We start from the raw sequence: 19,228 nt of genomic DNA, 5'->3' as shown, positions 1-19,228 counted from the left end.
CAAACTTGGTACATACAATACCAGATGTCTGATCTTCATCTACTACAAGCTAAAACCTATAGTTCCGACAAATCAATATTTTCCAATAGGAATTGGTTTACTGTTAAACTCCTCTTATCGGCAGCCCACTATTCTAAGTCTTAAATCAGAAAGAAGCCAAAACTTTTGGAAGGATTTGGAAAAAAATTTTCACTGTAGCTACCAGAAGTTCTTAGAGCTACAGAATTCCATGTGTTTTGAGTCAGCTGGTATCAGCCACTGCTAGAACCAAAAAACCTAAGTATAGCCCTTGTCAGATATAATACAAGAAAAGTGAGTATCATCTTTACAAAAAAACAATTAGTAAAAATAAATTATTGCACATATTCACACGGTTTTATGGAATCCTTCTTACCAGAAGATCTATTTTTCTCTCTTTTGCTTCTAGCAGTGGAAGAACTGTTACTATGGAGATAAGATTTCCTTGTAAGCTTCTGTTTTTCTGTGTTTCTGTAAAAAGACTCCAATACAACAGAATTAACAGCCTCTCTTTGCATGTGACAGATGTTGGGGAGTTTTTAATTTAGAATATAACTGATGTAGAGACAAGGATAAACAGAAAGCCAGAAAGCAGCAATAAAAGAATTTGGAACTTTCAGCAGATGAAATGGTACAGTCAGAGGTGTAGGTTTACAACTTTGTAACAGCATCTACATTTCTGACCTCCTCAAACAGAAATGGCAAAAACCTTCAAATCCTTGTATCTCTCAGTGAGAGCAAAATAGAACACACAGGTAGCAATACCACCTCTAACTGTTATGCAGATGAAAGTGTTCAAAGCAGCCTCCTCTCCATCTATTGGCAAAGCTACCAGGATACTTTAGCACTAGTCTGGAATCTGCCAGGTTGACGCTACATACCACTGCTCCAAAGCACTCTGTTTCTGTTTGCAATGTTTCAAAGAGAAGCAAAAAAACCCAGAATGAGTAAAAGGGCTTTATCTGAGAGTGACAAAGGCAAGATATTTGGGTTTGACAAGGCAAAACCAGTCATGGCTTTATGCTAATTATTTTGGCCCTCTAATAAACACACATAAGGAAGTCCCTCAGTTATTTTACACCTTCTTTGAAGATGGACTTGTCTTATTTATATTGTCCCAAGCACAAACAAGGATCTGTACTGCTTGCTCATCTTCCTTCTTAATAGCACACCTCTTTGGTCTTCTATATAATGAATGACAAGACGACCCACATGGCAAGAAAGCACTTCATATTTAGTGCAGCAGGGCAAGAAATACAACATATGCAGAAACAGTTATTTATGAATCTAAATGCAAAATCTCTTCTCCCCATCAAAAACAGAAAGTTATGGAATATTAATTACATGTAATCTAATTCAGGTTTTGCATATGATTTTATACTGACCCACAATAAATTATGTCAATGCATATATTTTATTTAAATCTATTAAAGCTTGCCTTCTTTGTATGACATATAAAATTATAAAAGATCTAAATATATATCCTATTAAAACTGCAATCTCTCTGTATAAGAAAAACCTGTACAAGACAAAAAGGAAAGATTCTTTATACCTTTAGCCTCTCACAGGAAAACACTCTTAAGATGTTAATGAAATCACATTGAGCCATAAAATGGTATTAATCAGAATTCAGCTCAGTAAAAGAAGGTACTGGAAAAACAAAGTTCCAACTGTTAGAACACCTCATAAAAAAAAACCTTCCTATCACTTAGTTTTCTATATATCTTCCCACTCATAACTCAACCAATGATGTATAGAAAAGTACATCATGAATATTTACAAAGGTACACAAACATTTCAATAGTCAAATGATACAAAGCTTTCCAAAATAATTCTATATTTAAATTCATAGTTATAAAGGAACCAAGAAATATTTTCCATGTCTGGCAATATCCAAGGTATTTTTTTATTATAGCAAAATAGACACTTGCATTTAATATATTTACATTATCCTCTTTATAGGTAACATTTCTACCACACTGAAGGAACTGGTCACATCACAGTGGGATTACTCAATACATCTGAAGTGTGATTTATTCTTTTACTATAGGTCATAAGAAATCATAATAAAACCACACTTCTAAAGACTATAGAACAATATGGTAACATGATTACATATCACTCTGCCCCAATCCCACATAGCATCAAACCCTGCTTTAGTTGTATTAGAGAATACTGAGAAAACCACAGCTCCTTCCTGGAGCACTACTCTGTAATTACAGGGCTGTAACTTTCAGGATGTCTGTCTTGATCTGCTGATTGTTACAGGACAGAGTGCTATGCCTCATGCTCTGGGAAGGAAGACCTTTTTGTGTAATACAGGAGTCAGATTACACCTAATTTGTCATCAGTTTCTCTCATTCCAGAGGTAGCTACTTCTAGAAGAAATGTTATTTCCTGGCTTCTTTGTGATGCCAAACAAACAATTCTAAGACTACAAAAAGGTGCTAGACAGCCGCTGAGAACATTCCTATAAGCACAGAGGCACAGCCCATATTTTGCTCTACTTGGGAGTGGTTTAGTACCAGAATTTTGGATGCATCTTGATTCCATATTGGGACAAGCCCAGGCAAGCTGCAGGCCCCACCCTCTTACTCTACAATTTCCCTGGAACAGAAGACAAAAGGTACATCTCAAAGTAGTCACAGCATGCTATGAATACACAAAAGGATACTGGCCTAGATGGCAGGACACCAAGATCCAGAATGTGCTGCAGTGCACATCAGAAGGTAAGTCAAGACACAGGCAAAAGGATTGTGGAAAGAGTATTTATGGCTGTTCACATTCATACCTTTTTGAAACTTTGTTTTTGTTAGATTAAACACTTAAAGGCTGAGAAAGTATCACTACAGGTTGGTGTGCTCTATCATGCTTCACTTGACATCTACTTTGCCACTACAATACAAGATCCTGGACTTGAGCAACCATCAGTTTGACTCAGTACACAGCCATGTGGTCTTCTGTTCACCTAACAGGGGTAGGAAGCATCTTCAGAACTGGTAACAGTTTTGCACTTAAGAAAGTTTGCAGAACTTGGAAACATTTTTCCACTTGTGTACTTCGATTTGCAAGGAAATGAAAAACAGTGAAAAGCCCTAAGCAAATATTTGAGATCATCAGGATTTAGAAAAAAGGAAACAAACACTTTCTTGAAATTCAGAAGGCTGCACTCAGAAGAAGAGATTACATGTTCCAGGCCAACTGCAGTTGTAGTTTTTAGGCCTAAATTCATTCCACCAGCTGTCAGCTCTTGCTGAGTGATCTGCCAGGAAGTCAGCCATCCTGGGATATTTCTACAATCAACAAAAAAAATACAGACGCCTACATAAGATAATTCACATTGAAAGTGGACTGAATTATCTGCTGAATTAATCCTTTTCTTTCTAATACCTAGAGGGAGCACAGAGTGATTTGCCTCCTAGTAGAACACCGTCAGCTGTGGTTTCACTGTAGGCAGTGGGGTGTTTCAGCCACCAGGGCTCACCTCTGCTGTCTCTTCCTGGGCCATTCATACTTGTATAAGTGTTTGTGCAGCTGAACAGTGAACTGGCATGGGGACTTGATCTGGATGAATACAAGAGGAGAAAACCATTGTTTTTCAGCCAGATAAATTTCCCAATGGGTTCACCATGCAGCTGCAGGATAGTTTTAATGAAAACAAAAGACATGATACAGAGATGGGAAAAAGCAGCTAAAGGAAAGCTGAAGAGGGCACGGACTGCTTAGGTTGGCATTTTGGAGCCCCAGCTTCAATTAAGGTCAAGAGTCAATGGCACAGCAGCCTTTCAGTTTTCTAATATTGATCAAAAATATCAGAGCCCTATTATTCAAAGCACTGATCCACTACAAAATTAGTTCTGCTGAAGTGGTTTAACAATTTTGAATGGTTATTTTTCTACTGATTAGCTAATGCTACTCACGTCAAACCAGTTATTCTAATCACTTCCCTACCATTGGCTGGCATAAAGATAGCATAAAAGCATAAAGGTAGTGTACTTTGTATTGTGTACTCTGCCTAATTCAACAGATATGTCATCATGTGCACATATTTGATCCAGGTCAAATGTGTTGCTGAGCATTATGTCAATGCACAGATCTTGGTATTAATTACTGTGGAAACACAGCCCAAGTAGCTAGACAGGATGAATCCAAATCTTAGTGTACTGAGACATGTTCTGTTCAAAGCAATTTCAGAACCAGGTAATATTTTAGAAAACAGAAAATATTTTGACAAAGTTTTCCAAAACTTAACTTCACTGTACAAAGAAATGCTTAGTCCTATAAAATTAACCTTGTGACAATGCTTACATATTAAAGTGGCTTATCACATCAAGCACTGTCTGGAAACTGTTGAACCAGCAGCAAATACAATGTTGTTGTTTAAAGCTCAAAATAACAGCAAACAGAACAATATAGCCTTTGCTCTGTACTGGTAAGTACATTAGTAGGACATTAGTATTTATTTAATAGAATGGAAGATTTAAAACAAAAAAAAATGTTTTTTCTGATGTCTGACTTCAGTACAGTTCAGTGCTGGAAAACAAGCATTTCAGTGTAACTGATTAGGCACTTTGCTCCTAGACACAGCATTCTATCAAAGACAGACACAAAACAAAACCATGTCATAATAGGCTGTAGACTAGATAACAACCATTAGTCCTTACTGTGAAAACAAACCAGTCTGCACTCATGTATGACTGACTGAACGGATGTGTTTTGCAGCCTTCCCAGAATTAATACAATAGGCAAAGCTATCTAGGATGTAAACACACTGGTGTAAACAGAACAACTCACAGATCAATTTGGCTCTATTTTTTCAAGCACATAATTCAATTATACACTTAAATATTTTCATTAGCCAAAACCAGAGAGTGAACAAAAACACTGCTCACCAAGGTAAATGCCCATAAAAATATGAACCACTACTACTTTTACTAGAACTTAGCTTAAAGAATTCTAGTATTTAACTTCCCCCCCCCCCCAAAAAAAAAAAAAAAAAAGAAAAGAAACAATGGCATCATGTTGTCACCTTGCAAGACGTGTCCGGAGGTCAAACAATATATACACTCCAGTTTGGAGATAAAATGTTTGACTCAAATTCAAATTAACTGAAATCACCAGCAGTATGGCAAGATTAGATTTAGCTCAACACACCTGAAGCTGAAAAATCCCAAGTTGTAGCTATATTAATAGAATTTGGAACGTTCCAGTGAGTTGATTGAAATGTTACATAACTTCCTATAAATCAATTTACCATGTGAATGACAGTTTGAACAGTCCTTTCCTCTGAAAAAAATGTTACATTGACAAATGTAACATATTCCTCACTCCAGTACCTGAAAAGGTTACAAAATGCAGTCCCAGAGCCACATGAAAATGGATTCTAATTAAAATACGTCTAGTTTCACTGCAGTAATCAATTTGAATAATTTCCTAATCTGTTCACAGTAGCAGTTACAAAAATGTTTTAACTTTCTTAAAATATGAATTTAAAAATGACAACTGCAGAAGTTATGTAATTGTTAAACCAATTTTGAACTCCTCAGAAAACATTGAGAAAACACCCTGATCTACTTGTACGTAACTAGTTCTAGTTTCTTCTGAAAAGTTAAAAGTAGCTAAACACATTTTATGAATATTCTATTTCTACACATGCTCTAAAAGCCTTTTTATCTTGAACAAGAGAGGGTAAAAGCAGGAATGTTAGCCAAATAAATCACTGCTTCACATTAAATTTGTAAAAGCCTCAGGCAGTGATCTTTAGAATTACTGGGCAGACTGCATAATACTCATATCTTGTTAACCATTCTCAAAATATCCTGTACAATTAAGTCATAGCTGAATAACATCTCACTATATCCTTCCACTCAGAATAGAACATCTCACGGGGCTTGTTCCAACTCTCATGAACTTCAGTTGAATTTTGATACTGAACTGATAAAAGCATCATAAAAGCAACAAAAGATGTAGTGGTCAAGTCTTAATTCATAGCAAAGTCCAAATGGAAAAGGAGGGTCAGGACTGCCTGTGTAAGCACACTACCTCTCTCCTCACTAGGGGTGAGGTGGCACTTACACAAAATAGCTTGGTTTAGACCTTTTGATATGATCTTTCCAAGTGAGGAAGACATTCATGACACAGCCTTCCATCAGTTATGGGCTGGTAACATTACTGTATCTTGTTAAGCTGAAGACTGAGAGCAATAGAAAGTGAAATGACAGTGTAGCCTTTTCTAAATTACACTTCTAAAAAAAGTACAGGTTATATTATTTTTTTAAAACCCTGCCAAAAGATTAATCATTAGCTGTTTTCTTATTGTCTATGTAAAGTACCCCGTGATCTGTATTCAGAGCAGTATCCTAGGCTCAATCAGAGTATTAGTTTATCATCTCTTTGTGACACGAAAGCTCAGGTTGCCTTAACTCATTCTCTTAGACTTTAGGAGACAACATGGAAATCTTACCTCTCTTTTTTTCTACCTCCTGAAGCAGCAGGATATTGTAAATTATCTGTGTTCGGTGGACTTGATTTTCAATTCCCATTTTTCTAAGATCAACTTCTGTAAGATGGAGTAAGTCCTGTAGCAAATGCCAGAGTAAGGAACATACTATACTTGTTAGTCCAGGAGGATTCAAATTTCTTTCACACAGGTTTGCTGTTTCTGATACCCCAAGCAAACGTAAGTATATTTCTGTGTTCTATGAAGCCCCGTTGTCATGATAAGCTATGTCATTGAAGGGGTGAATTTTTCTTACAAAACATTAATTCATTGTCTCTACATTTTTTCTCAAAACAAAGCTGGTCAAGATAGCTGGAGAGTTTCTAAAAGGTACGATGTCTTTGAATAAAAAAAACAAAACCAAAAGGGCTAGTTATGCCAATTGCACTTAAGATAATGAAGGAAGATAAATCTCAGAGTGAACTGAGGGGCACAATAATATTGGAAAGAGAGGTTTTGGATAATAAAGAGGATATTCACTGTAATTAATACATAACATGGGTTGCAACAATGTTTGAAGAACATGAATTTCCAGATAATGCATTTGGATAATCAAACCTGAACTGTTCTTTTATTCCCCTTTCTCTCCACAAAATCATTACTGTTTTATTTTCAAAATAAGCTGCTGAATAACTCAAGGCATTATTTATAAGTCAGTACAAAATTTCAATTTGCTGTTGATTTGTAAGTACATACAAAATTTCATTTGATGATGACATCTTTCAGAGCAAAAAGAAAACACATCCAAAGCAAGAAAATTTATGATCAAATGTATTTCTGTTTATTTTTACTGTTCTGTATTTTCACTATAAATCAGATAAAGAGATATCCATAGGACGTACTCCATTTTTTACTGGCAAATCATATTAGTAAAAGTGGCCTTTTCTAGTGGAGATTTGACGAGTCAGGCCTAGGACCCTAAACTACAGAAATCACATTGTTTCACTGTGTAAATAAGACAATTGACACAGAATTTCTACTTTAAGTGAGCCACTGTTTTTGAAATTGTCATTTTAAAAATCTTTCTTTCTAACTAAAACCTCTGCAAAAGCATGACATTCTTTGATTTAGACTGAGTAGTCCTCTAATTGCTGAAAGCCTCAATTTTTTATGTCACTAGCTATAACCATTTCAAAACCTGTTAGGGAAATTTAGCCGTGCCTGAAAATGTGTTTCTCAAATGATACTTCATATGTATCTAATAACATGAAAGAAGGGAGTTGAATAATTATTATACTTACTTTATCCCTTTCTAGGTTTACCCAAACACAAAAATTGGTACTAATGAGGAATTCACATTTCAGTAAAAAGGATTTTTCAGCTTTGGCAACAGTGGCAGAGGCTCCCTCTGCTTGTCTCAGAAAAACTCAACACCCTCCCCCCCCAGCCCCAAAATCATCCTTCAAGCAAAAACACACATGAAGTACAAATGCAATATGCCTGCTCTTCAAACTTTAGCAAAAAGCTTGTAAGCAGGAGCACAAAAGGGCTGGCATATGCTCAGGATAACACAGGGGGAGCTTTTATAGACACATTTTAGGGTTGGGCTTTTTTAGTAGCTTTAAAGAACTTGCTGCATTTTGCAGCAGACAACACTAATATGTGGAAATTTTATTTGTCAGTGAGAACAGTCTCCCACCTTTAAGTTTTTTTTCTTCATTCAAAACCATAAGCACTTTCTGGTCTGGCTTAAGAACTGGCTAGAGCAGTTGACTGAAACCCAAGAACTCTGTCTTCCACTGCCATGAATTTACTACTTAGCTAAGAACAATTTAATTCAAGAAACTGTGCATCACTGTCCTCCTCAGCAAAATGGATATAATCATACCTTCTACTGCAGAGATAAAAACCCCAGTGTAAATAGTTATTAGTAATTATTTTTAAAAGTAGAAGACATCAAAGGCAATTACTTAGACTTTCAAGAACTTAGAAGCTTGGCTCAACATGGTTCTGAAGCATATGCCTAGTATTAAGCAGGTTAGTATGTGAAGTCAGGCATTTTCTCAAATTTAAGTTTTGTTTCAGGAAAATATTCAGTTTGGTTGAGGAACTAAGAAATTATATAACACTTGTAATCTACAGATATTGCAGAACTGAAATTCTGACTCATGGCCTTGAACTTAAAAAAAGTCCATTGTATCCAGGATGATGCACCAGCCTATTTTTAAGTTTTGCACTTCAGCAAAAACTTTTTACAGGCAGCTTTCAGGCTTGATAAGCTGTAAACTATCTTTGCTGCAGGGTTTTTTTTGTTTGTTTGTTGACTGTCAAAACAGCTGTCCCGTGATTCTCTATTTCTGTCTTCTGTGTTACAATGGTAGTGTGAATCACATAACATTTTCCAATGTGCTTCTAAGTCTAATTGACCAAGTCTATTTGGGAAACTAGAAAATGCTGTCCTTTTCCTAGCTGCGACAAATTCTACTTGTATTTAAAATCTTTTCCTTTTTATTTTGCTTGGATTATGAGATTACCATGACACTCACTAAGAACTCTGGTATACAAGCAGCACAGACATGACACAGAAGCCAATTTTAAATAAAGTTTAGTGCCACTTCATGAAACTTTGATTAGTGACAAGAAAAAAATGTGTAAAAAAATTGTTTAAAAGTGAATCCAAGGATATTTTGAGTTGAGGAGAATATTTACTGTATTTTTAACATTTATTTTCTGAATTAGGACTACATCGAGACAGAATTAAAATACATCAAAGCAGCATTTAATTGATGATATAGTATGTAAGTGTCAATAAATTTGTACATGGATAATAAGAAGTGAAAACACAAAATGGACAATAAAGAGGAAATTTTGATCAAGTAAGACCTGTAGGAAAAGGGCTTCCTAAGAATTTCTAAATAAATTCCTAGGTGTCTTCAAGATGACTGATGTAATGCCCTTCTGTAATGTGATATTTGTTCCATAGAGAAGATTATTCTTAAGCCACATAGTATCCATTTACCTATAAACAACTTCATATAACAATTGGCACATAAGTTCATATTTTATCTAGTTCTGAATTTTAAGAAATAAATTTATTTGTTAACTTTTGCAGAACAAAAGTTATCTATGTGTTCTTGCTCTGGTGAACATGCCTATTTGTTACAATCTGAGACAACGAAGACTAATATAGGACAAGCAGCATCAGAAACAGTAAAATGTTTATTTTATCTAGTTCACCAGTAAGTGACTCTATTTCTCTGTGAATTTTAGTACACAGTTACAAAAGACATTGGTTTTATTTTCCCCTTTCCTAAGACAAAAACAAACTATCAGCCTTTAGTTTTTTTGCTCCAACATGATGTCATGGAACATTAATCACTTGCATTATATCACCTTGCTTGACATTTTCTCAAGAATTTTATTGAAAAAAACCCCAATTCTTACCTCTATGCCATCATATTGTTCAAAGTGTGCGCAATATTCTGCAAGACCAAGCTGGGTCAGCCAGTTAGAAATGGGTACATACTTCATTATCTATTACCTCATTTCACAATGCCTTTGACTCTGAAAAACAAAAACAAAACCCAATTACAAATACTATTGCTTGGGAATGTTAAATGACTGAACAATTCAGAAAGCACTTAATAGCATGGAAGTTCTACCATTATGGCCAAAGAGATTAAAGCTTTCTTGGCCACTTGGTAAAAGGTAGTTATCTATGCATTAATATTATTACATTTAATTCATTATTTCATTGTAATCCTCATACAAGCAGGGCATGTTGAAGACTGTATTTTGTTTAGCTCTCACAGCTGAATTAATATTTTGGAAGATGAATCACAGTCTTCGTATTCAAAGAGAATGTTCCTCAATATGCTCAGTCAGCGATAATGCCATTCTTCTTACATGTGTAACACATCTGACAAAACGTATAAAATGAAGAGGAATAGCAAAACGAGCAGTATTATCTGTCGGAATATGAAGGGAGTGAATGAAACTGCATATTCCATAAGACAGTCAAAATGAAAAAGACTCTGTGGTGGGTGTTTGTCCAAGATGTGAACATAGCTGAAATCAATCTGTTACAGAGTATTTCTACAACAAAAGCAACGGAGAGATTGTTACAGTTCGGTCTCCATCATGATGTCATCTGAATTTGAATTATCTGTAAATAAAAATACTTTTTGTTACTTTTTTTTCAGTTGCTAAAATTACATAGAAGATAGACATTAAGAGGAACACATGATAGACACAGGAAGACAAGATAGACACATAAAATATTATCTCAACATCACTGCCCTATGTAACCAGTTATGTAAGATCTACATAAACAGATACTTAAGCTTCCAAAGAATTGCTGAGTTTGTGAAGATATTTCTATCTGCAAGTCTAAGCATATCCTGAATAAATTCAAGGATGCCCAATTCTAAATCTCTAACTTGACCTGAACATTTCCTGTTAAAGCACTGATGCCAGAAGCAGAAAATGCTCATGTTCAGACATGTACTGTCTTTAATCACACATTTTTGATACATTACTTTATTTGAAGATTTTTCTCTTATCTATACTTCAGGAAAAGCACTTGCTCATTAGCTCTGTATAAACCAACTGGAATTACAACTTTCCAGCCACAAACCACTTGTTTCAACACATCTGTCTACTGTGAACACGCGACAAGAAGCTGCCCAAAGGCTGACATATTACAGTCAGCAAAGAGCCAGTGTTGCTTTCTGTCAGATAGAGAAAGCTGTTTAGCATTTTTATAATTCTTGGAACACTAGAAAAGTGTCAAAGCTTTTATTTTTCCTTTTTTTTTTTTTTAAATACAAATTGCAAAACCAAAAATACTGTCCTGCAGAAAGATAGGCCACAGTAGCAGTATTACCTGTGTTAAAGCACCGTACATTCCTAGAAATATTTTAAAAGCATTTAAATTGGAAAAAGTACCATTAGTAAAACACACAATGTTTTGGACCATTACACCACTACACTGCAGAAGTTTTAATCCTGGAATTCATCACTTCATGATCTATTAAAGAACAAACATGCTAATTTGCAAATCATGTTATGAAATCCCTCTATTCTCCACCAGAATACTCCGCTATATTACTTGCTTTATTGCAGGTTTTTTATTATTGTGAAAATATTGCAGGCTATGGATGACAAGTATACATTTAAAGAATGGTGGCATTACAGTAACTAAGAGCATCTTGTGGAGTAGCATTGACTAGAAAATCTCAACATTTAATGGACACACCACAAAAGAATTTAAAGCGTTTAAAGCGTTAAAGCCACAGAGAACATTCTTACGTGAGGCAAGGACAAGCTCAGCCATTGAAATCTTTCATTTATTGGCTTGCTTTAAAAAGGTACTTTCAGATTGCAAGATGGTCATCATGAAAGGCATAAAATTTTGAGAGAGATAAGAGGAAAACACAGCTAGTTGGTTAGGACATTAGTAAAACCATGGACAAATAGCTCTTTTCTGGTTCATACACTTCTAATTCAGTCACAGACTTTAATTCTGTTGTCATAAAGAACTTGTTTTCAAAACTGTTTAACTACTTCACTAGGAATGTATTTTTTAAGATTACGAATTTTATATTTCATTTTGAATACTTAACTTCCATGCTAGTACATGACAATTAAAAAACATCTACAAGAATTGGTGGAGAGTCACCACACTTATCATTCCGGAACAAAGAGAAATTCTGCACTAAGCATGAAAGGAATCCCAGAATTTCCACAGAGCAACATTCTCTTTAAACAATACAGTGATAAACAGTGGCTATCTAATCTCACTTGGCCAGCTGCATTTACTCAGTTATTAATTTATACCAAATGAAAAAACCCAAACAATAAAACCCCCCAAACCCTCTAATATATGCCCTGCCTCCAAACTCCCATACAAAAGGAAATTCAAGTGCAAGCAGACAATGACGTTAACCTTACATGACAAGATACTAAGAGATACAAGATGCATTGTTTTCAAATGTACTGCACTTACATCTTTGAATGTGATTATTTTATGGCATACTTTAATGTGCTATTAAGTCTTTGCTGACACCTGTGTAGATTTTTCCCTATTGTTTTAATGAAAAACTCGTTCCTACAGCTGAAGGGGAAAAAAAAATTTAAAAAATTTCCTTTCTGCCACAAGATAACTAATTGCCATTCTGATCCTTCTGCTAATAGCAGTTTTGGTGAAGAAAGGTAACTCAAACATCTCTTATTTAACCAATATTACACTGTTAATTGGATACAGGGTACAACCTAGTGGTCAGGATATATTCAGAGCCTGATCAAGGTTAAGAGTAAAACAGAATTACAAAATAAATTGCAGAAGACCCTAAATATATCATTATGAGAACTGGTTTTAGGCAGAGGGAGTTTTCTATTATTCTTCTACTTCTACACTAATTATTTTTATTTCCAAAAATAGGATGAACTCTTGCTTAGGGCAGGTAATGCCAACATCTTTAACATCCTAAACACACTGGCAAGTTGCGTGGCAGATGTCGGGCACATATTTTTTCCCCATTGAATAATGAATATCCTTCCTTTCCAGAGGAAGGAAGGAAACAAAACCATAAGATGACAGCATGTGTTGGAGGGCAATACAAGATCTATGTTCTATTTACCCATTTTAAACACTGGCATTTGTGTACATCTCAGGTTTCCTGCAATAAAGAGATTGTCATAGGTTTAGTCAGGTCACCAGATTTTTATGGGATAAACCCATGGTTGCTCCATGACTTGTTTCTATTTATTCAGTGAGACATTTTCTTCTGTTATTACTTAACAAGTTCAAGAGTGAAATTATAGTATTCTGAAATCCTTATGTGGAAGGTCTTGCAGTACTACTCTCAATTATTATACAATTTCAGGTTTTACATCAAAATAAGCAATTCAAATCCAACCTAGGTTTGTACAGTTCTGTTTCTGAACACCAGCTGTTCAGAGGCTTTTATGAAATGAAGTTGCTGCAAAAAGTTATCAAATCAGTAATAATGGGAGGTTCCTATGCTGGCACTCTGATCGACTGAACTGAACTTAGCTTTTACTTTCAGAGTGCTTTTCTGTATTATCTTAAAAACATGCTCACAGTTGCAGTCATACATATCGGGGCACATTTGAAGCAAAAGCCCAGAGAAAGGTGTTTTATATGTAGCTTTAAAATCCAACTGTTCATACTTTACTATACTGATAATTCATTGGTTTTCTTCTTTCCTCTATCACAATATCCCAGAGCTAGCAAAAGATGCTGCTGCTGGCTTGTTATACTCCAGACACAAGGTAAGCAATATGTAATACCAGATCCTTAATTCAGATACAGTTTCATCAAATTAGCTTCACTGTAATTTTTGAAAAGTGGGTATGTGTATACTACAAAGACATCAAGGTTGAGTAACTCCAAATCACTGTTTGGATATACTAAGTATTCCAGGGACAACAATGCATGCTCCTTTTTCAGTCTCTCTTGGGGATTCAGGCTGTAATATGGCAATGAGCAAGCCATGTATCATTGTGTAATCCTGTCCCCACCAAAGTTACTCAGGTGAGCCAGCAGAGCAATTTCATCTCATCTGGAAAGTAGTTTCTCCTATTGTGCCTCTTCTACTTCGGCAAAATTGACTTGTATTGTACTTCCAAATTAAGACTGGCCTCCTGCTGTGACACAATAATTTATTAGGAAAAATTGATTTATTGGACACCTGCATGAGTAAGAGTTTTCTTAAGGATTTTATCACTTGAACTTGGCATGCCTTCCTAACTAGCTCTCTTGAATTAAGGGCCCATCAGTTTTGTTTTCAGAAATACTCAGATGTACTTTCATTTTCAGATGCACCTTTATCTTCCTCTGGCATCAGTGAAATCAACAAACCCTCTAAATTACAGCCTCAATAAAGATGACCTTCCCATACAACATTCTGTACACCTCAGGTCCTGGATTATGGCACTAAGTAATAACACTGAGCAAAGGTCTGCTCTCTCTGCTGATCTCATTTATGCTTAACTAAGCAATTTAGACAGGTATTTCTTGACTGTTTAACTGTAATGCATGTTTCAATGGCAGAAAGTTTCTGCCATTTGAGTGCCAGTTTCTCAATGCAGTAGAAAGAAAAACTAGAAAAGCTGGAAGTAGTCATCATGCTTGCGATGCCATGTCACAGAGATTTTACCACCTTAACACAAAAAAACCCTACCTTTTCTTCTGCAGCCCAGGTCATAGTTCTATTTCTCTTCTGTCTTCTTTAAACAATTTGCCAAGTATAAAGCATGTTGTCAGCAGTACAGTTTAGGACAGTAAATCTCTGTAATTTGGAAAAATCTCAGAAGTTGACTGTTCTGTAAAAGGAATACTAAATGCAGAGTGGGAAAGTCAGAAGATACCAATCAATGACCCAAAGCCTGTTTCATCTCTACAGCAGTGATAGCATCTTAGTGATAAAAGTAACCTTCTTTTCCAGAATTTAATACAGGCATGGTAAACTGCCATAATTTTGATGAGACTTGTTCTAGCCTACTGCCTTAAATGAAAACCAGAAATTTTCTAGTTAAGAATTGAGCATCGTTCTTATAATCTAACAACACTATAGGTTGGTAAGGCACTGATCAAAAACTGTATTATAAAGCCATCTCCATCTTTTCTGCTAGCAAAAAGGGAAGGGCATGTGCAAGACAGGGCAAGAGACAGAAGCAGCAGAAATACCTGAAAAGCAATCCATCAGCAGAACCAAAGTGTCAGATGCTGATCAAACATACTGGAACTGTGCACTAGACAGTCCAGAGAAAGCATTTCTTGTGCCAAGGACTGTGGCTGCAAGGAGTGGGAAACTATGACTAAAAAACTACTTCCCTACTGTGTCAATCCTCTTGTATTCACAGAAAGAGAGCTTGGTACATTGCATATAAACCGGATGACATCAAAGATAAGCTACCCCCATTTTTTTTCTTCAGATAGGAACAACATGCAAAACCTTGAAGTTTTGGTTAATTCTGCATGAAAAGGAATAATAGATGGCAACTACTTACATAATAATTACTACAGTCAGATTCCATCTCTAGACTTCCATCAAAAAACATCTTACAAGGGAAGAATTACCTACATAAAATGTCATAGATGGGTATATGACCTATGTACAAACTACATGCAGAGGGCATCAAGGGTGGAAAGGGATAAAGAAAGCATAAGAACATAATGGAAGAAAAGGCTAATGTTCTTACAATGATGATGGTTTAACAAAATAAAACAAAGAAATAAAAGTGATCAAAGTAGTACCTCTGATAAATCCCTGTTATTACATGTAGAAAACACACAAGAAGGGGAAAATTATGGGAAAAAAGTGGATGATCCAATTATTTTACTTAAGACAACATAAAGACATGCAATTTAAGTTCAGAAAATCTGTGGCCTAGTAAAGTGAAATACATACTTAATTCTCTTGGAAACTAATTACATCCATACAGTCTGGTACTAAACTATTAATGCCTTCTGCATTTTATGAATCGCCTGTTCACATACAACTATTCTCAGTATCATGTAAGCATGCAGAGTTAAAACAGTAGTAAAAGAGCCAAGGTGCTATCACAACACTGGAAAAGGAGAAAATAGGAGGTCAAGCTATTCCCATAAGGCAGCATGTGAAGGAAGTGGAACAGGCAACTGAGTAGATCTCAGAAAAAAACTGGAAGTATACATGGTGGGGGGCAGGGGTACATGAGCAGGTACTCAGTAAGCTTGACCACAAAAAGAACATAAGGAATCTACTTAGTTGACTCCTTTCTAGTGTTGTTCATACTACAGAAAGGAAAAATCATGTAGTCTTACAATTAAAATATCTATAAAATGAAGGCCATTGTGAAAAGAGCATAGGCAATAGTAATTAGCAATTCCTAAAATATCTGTCAAACCACTTACAGAATCATAGAATCACAGAATCATTTAGGTTGGAAAAGACCTTCAAGATCATTGAGTCCAACCATCATCCATGCCCACTAAACCATGTTCTAGAGTACCTTTATCTAATGTACTAACTTTCTTCTTTTAATAATCTCTTACTGTGCTGGGAGATTGACTGAAGAGAAGGAAGAAAACCAAAAGGACAAACCACTGAACATGAACCTTTAGTGCAAATGTTATCTGCTAGAGCTAGAAAGGTGTTAGCTACAGTTAGCTTTATTATAAACTCTAAGGTTTTCATAAATAGTATCATGCAGCTGAATTTTCATCATCATTACATTTATACTTTTTCCACTGTATTGTTTTGATTGGTAGTGATTTTTACTGATACATATAAGAAATTATTGAGAATTTCTCTTCTAGATATCTAGTTTAGAATATTCAAAGACTGACATTCCTGTGTAGTGAGTCACATCAGCTATTTAAAATAAATGCATTTGTATGTATGGAGAATGCAAACAAATATTTACTGGGGTTTTAAATAATTTGGCGTAAGCTGGTAGAGTTGAAGCAACCATCATCCTAAATATTATCTGCCTAAGCAAATAAATTAGACCACTCCAAAGGCACTATGCAATTGCACAGTGCATACCATGCTGCTGGCAGTATACAGTAATGGCTGACATAAACTGTGTTAAACTACTGTTAGGTTGTATATCACATTCTCAAAAAATTTAGAAGTATATTTGCATTTTCAATTTTGCCTTCTGTGCTGAAGAGGTAAGTAACAGATTTTATTAGTTTGGCAGATAAATCAAAAAACTTGAATAATAAAATTTGTTTTGGATCAAACCAAACCAAAACAAAAAAAAGTCCAAGTTCTTTGGCTAACTGATAATGCATTTTTTATTTGTGTTTAAACTTATTTTTCCTTTTTTTCTTCTACCCAGACCTCATTAAAATTAATTCAACTGGGACTCTGGAATATAGCAAAAACTCATAAGCTAACATAAACTGATATTTACTTGTACCATCCACATAAATTTAGGAGATCTGTTGTCCACAAACATGGAAATATCTTGTCTATACCAAATGTGCACTTAAGATACTGTAAAAGAACAACTGTCTTACAGTTCTATCAAGAATTTAGCTACTGTGCTTTCAAGAGACGTGAATAAAAGATGTAAAAATTAATAGAGATGTATTCATATTCCAATAGACTGTCTAAATGCTGTTTTGCTTTCCTCTGTCAAATTCATTTGACTACAACCATTAGCATTCAGTTGCTTTCAGCTATGGTTACATGTCTGGTGGCAGCACTGCTGAAGCCAGTTTATGTAGCTAATGTTCATTACTAACGTTCACTGTTTCTCCCTTGCACTGGTTTCTTTTCTGTGCCAGCACTAGCTTTTGCTAGGGAAGGGCACCAGAGACTTGATCTGGCAGAGAAAATGACCCAGAGGACGGGGTTGTTATTTCAAGTCAAATCAGGTCTCTTATTTCCTTCACCGTGCAGCCACCGAAAAGCTTGTGCTGGCACAAAGCAAGCAGCGATGAGGAAGTGGTCAAACAGCAAAAGTGTGAATCTGAGACATTAAATCTCTCAAATTCTGCTGCAGGTTGTGGACTCCTCTGCCATCCAGACCACAGTCTGCACGTAAACATACACCCTTTTAATTCATCTTGGACTGCAAAAAAAGGCAAGTGAGGCACACACTTTCTTATTTCTGCCAACTGTGTTATGGAAACAACTACAGCAAAGGGATGGGGAAGACAGTTGGGGAGTGGCAGCACTACAAGTCACTGTAGCTGTTTGATTCAGTGCAAAAGTGAAGGCCCTTAGACAAGAGAAATAGTAAAGGTGCACAGAAAACTTCAGTTCTGGTTTGTGATACCCAAGAGGTTTAATCATCTGTTTTCTTTTGCTCTAGAACAATCTGAAAGTCTTTTAAACATACCAAGTTGATATATATTTTAAGCAGTCCCCTTCTCTTAGTGAAAGGACAGGCTTGATTAAGGTCTCTGTCTCTTTATCCCACAGAAGTCTACGCAGAAGCTGTATTGCTGAAAAACTACCAAAACATACATTTTACTAGAATCATATTTCATGATCTGATGGAAGATTATGAGTACTGGGAAACAGTATGAAAAACAAAGCAAAACTGTGTGTCACCAAGCATACCACTGTCTTGCAACACTTGTGTGGCAAACAGATCAAAGGAAGCACTTAAATCCAAGCAGTAACTGTATTACATTGAATTTAAAATACAAATGAAAGTATGTCCCATTATAACTTCTAAACCACCATATTTTTAAGTCATAATCAGTATTTGCATCATAAATGTTAAACGAAAAACAACTAAACAAAATATCCTAAGACTGTGCACATATGAGATTTAACTTTTTCCTCTCTTGCCTCTTTCTTGGGCTTTCTAGACATCCTGGCACTTCTTTTCAAGCTTTTCCCTTAACTGTGACTATTAAAACAATTTACAACTCTGAAATTCTCAAGTTATCACAATTTTCTATAGAAAACATGAAATTGAAAATAAATTGTAATCTCTAGGAAATGCACTCAATTTTTGCCCTAAATGCAAATGACAAACATAAGTTTGCTTGTAAGATATCACAAGCTGCAAGCTTCCTTTCATATTTATATTGATAGCAATTAGCAGTTAACAAAAAGCCAGTCAGATATAGGTGAACTTTACAGATATTTCACATTGTAACTATAAGTAATTGCATTTTCCATCAAATGAGTTAAATAATTAAAGCACAAGTCTGATACTCTTACAGCGTAAGTATATGATAACAACTCCTCCTAGTGGAAGCACATCTGACACAGCAAAATTCAGAAAAATACAGGT

At 35.5% G+C, this 19,228-nt stretch overlaps 1 protein-coding gene across 3 annotated transcripts in view; it reads right to left on the bottom strand.

The window, feature by feature from the left end:
• The window catches only part of BCAR3 (BCAR3 adaptor protein, NSP family member), a 116,400-nt gene that overhangs the window by 66,493 nt on the left and 30,679 nt on the right, over nucleotides 1–19,228 (bottom strand). For all 3 annotated transcript variants that reach the window (XM_075038970.1, XM_075038969.1, XM_075038971.1), the window contains exons 2-3: nucleotides 9,902–10,021; nucleotides 6,482–6,596 (exon numbers count right to left, since the gene is read on the bottom strand). In XM_075038970.1, coding sequence (XP_074895071.1) covers nucleotides 6,482–6,596; nucleotides 9,902–9,988 — 202 coding nt within the window. In that variant the 5' untranslated portion in view covers nucleotides 9,989–10,021. The remainder of the gene's footprint in view (nucleotides 1–6,481; nucleotides 6,597–9,901; nucleotides 10,022–19,228) is intronic.

The sequence above is a fragment of the Buteo buteo genome, chromosome 10, assembly GCF_964188355.1.
Source record: "Buteo buteo chromosome 10, bButBut1.hap1.1, whole genome shotgun sequence".
Lineage (NCBI taxonomy): Eukaryota > Metazoa > Chordata > Aves > Accipitriformes > Accipitridae > Buteo > Buteo buteo.
This window is presented reverse-complemented; position numbering and strand designations above follow the sequence as displayed.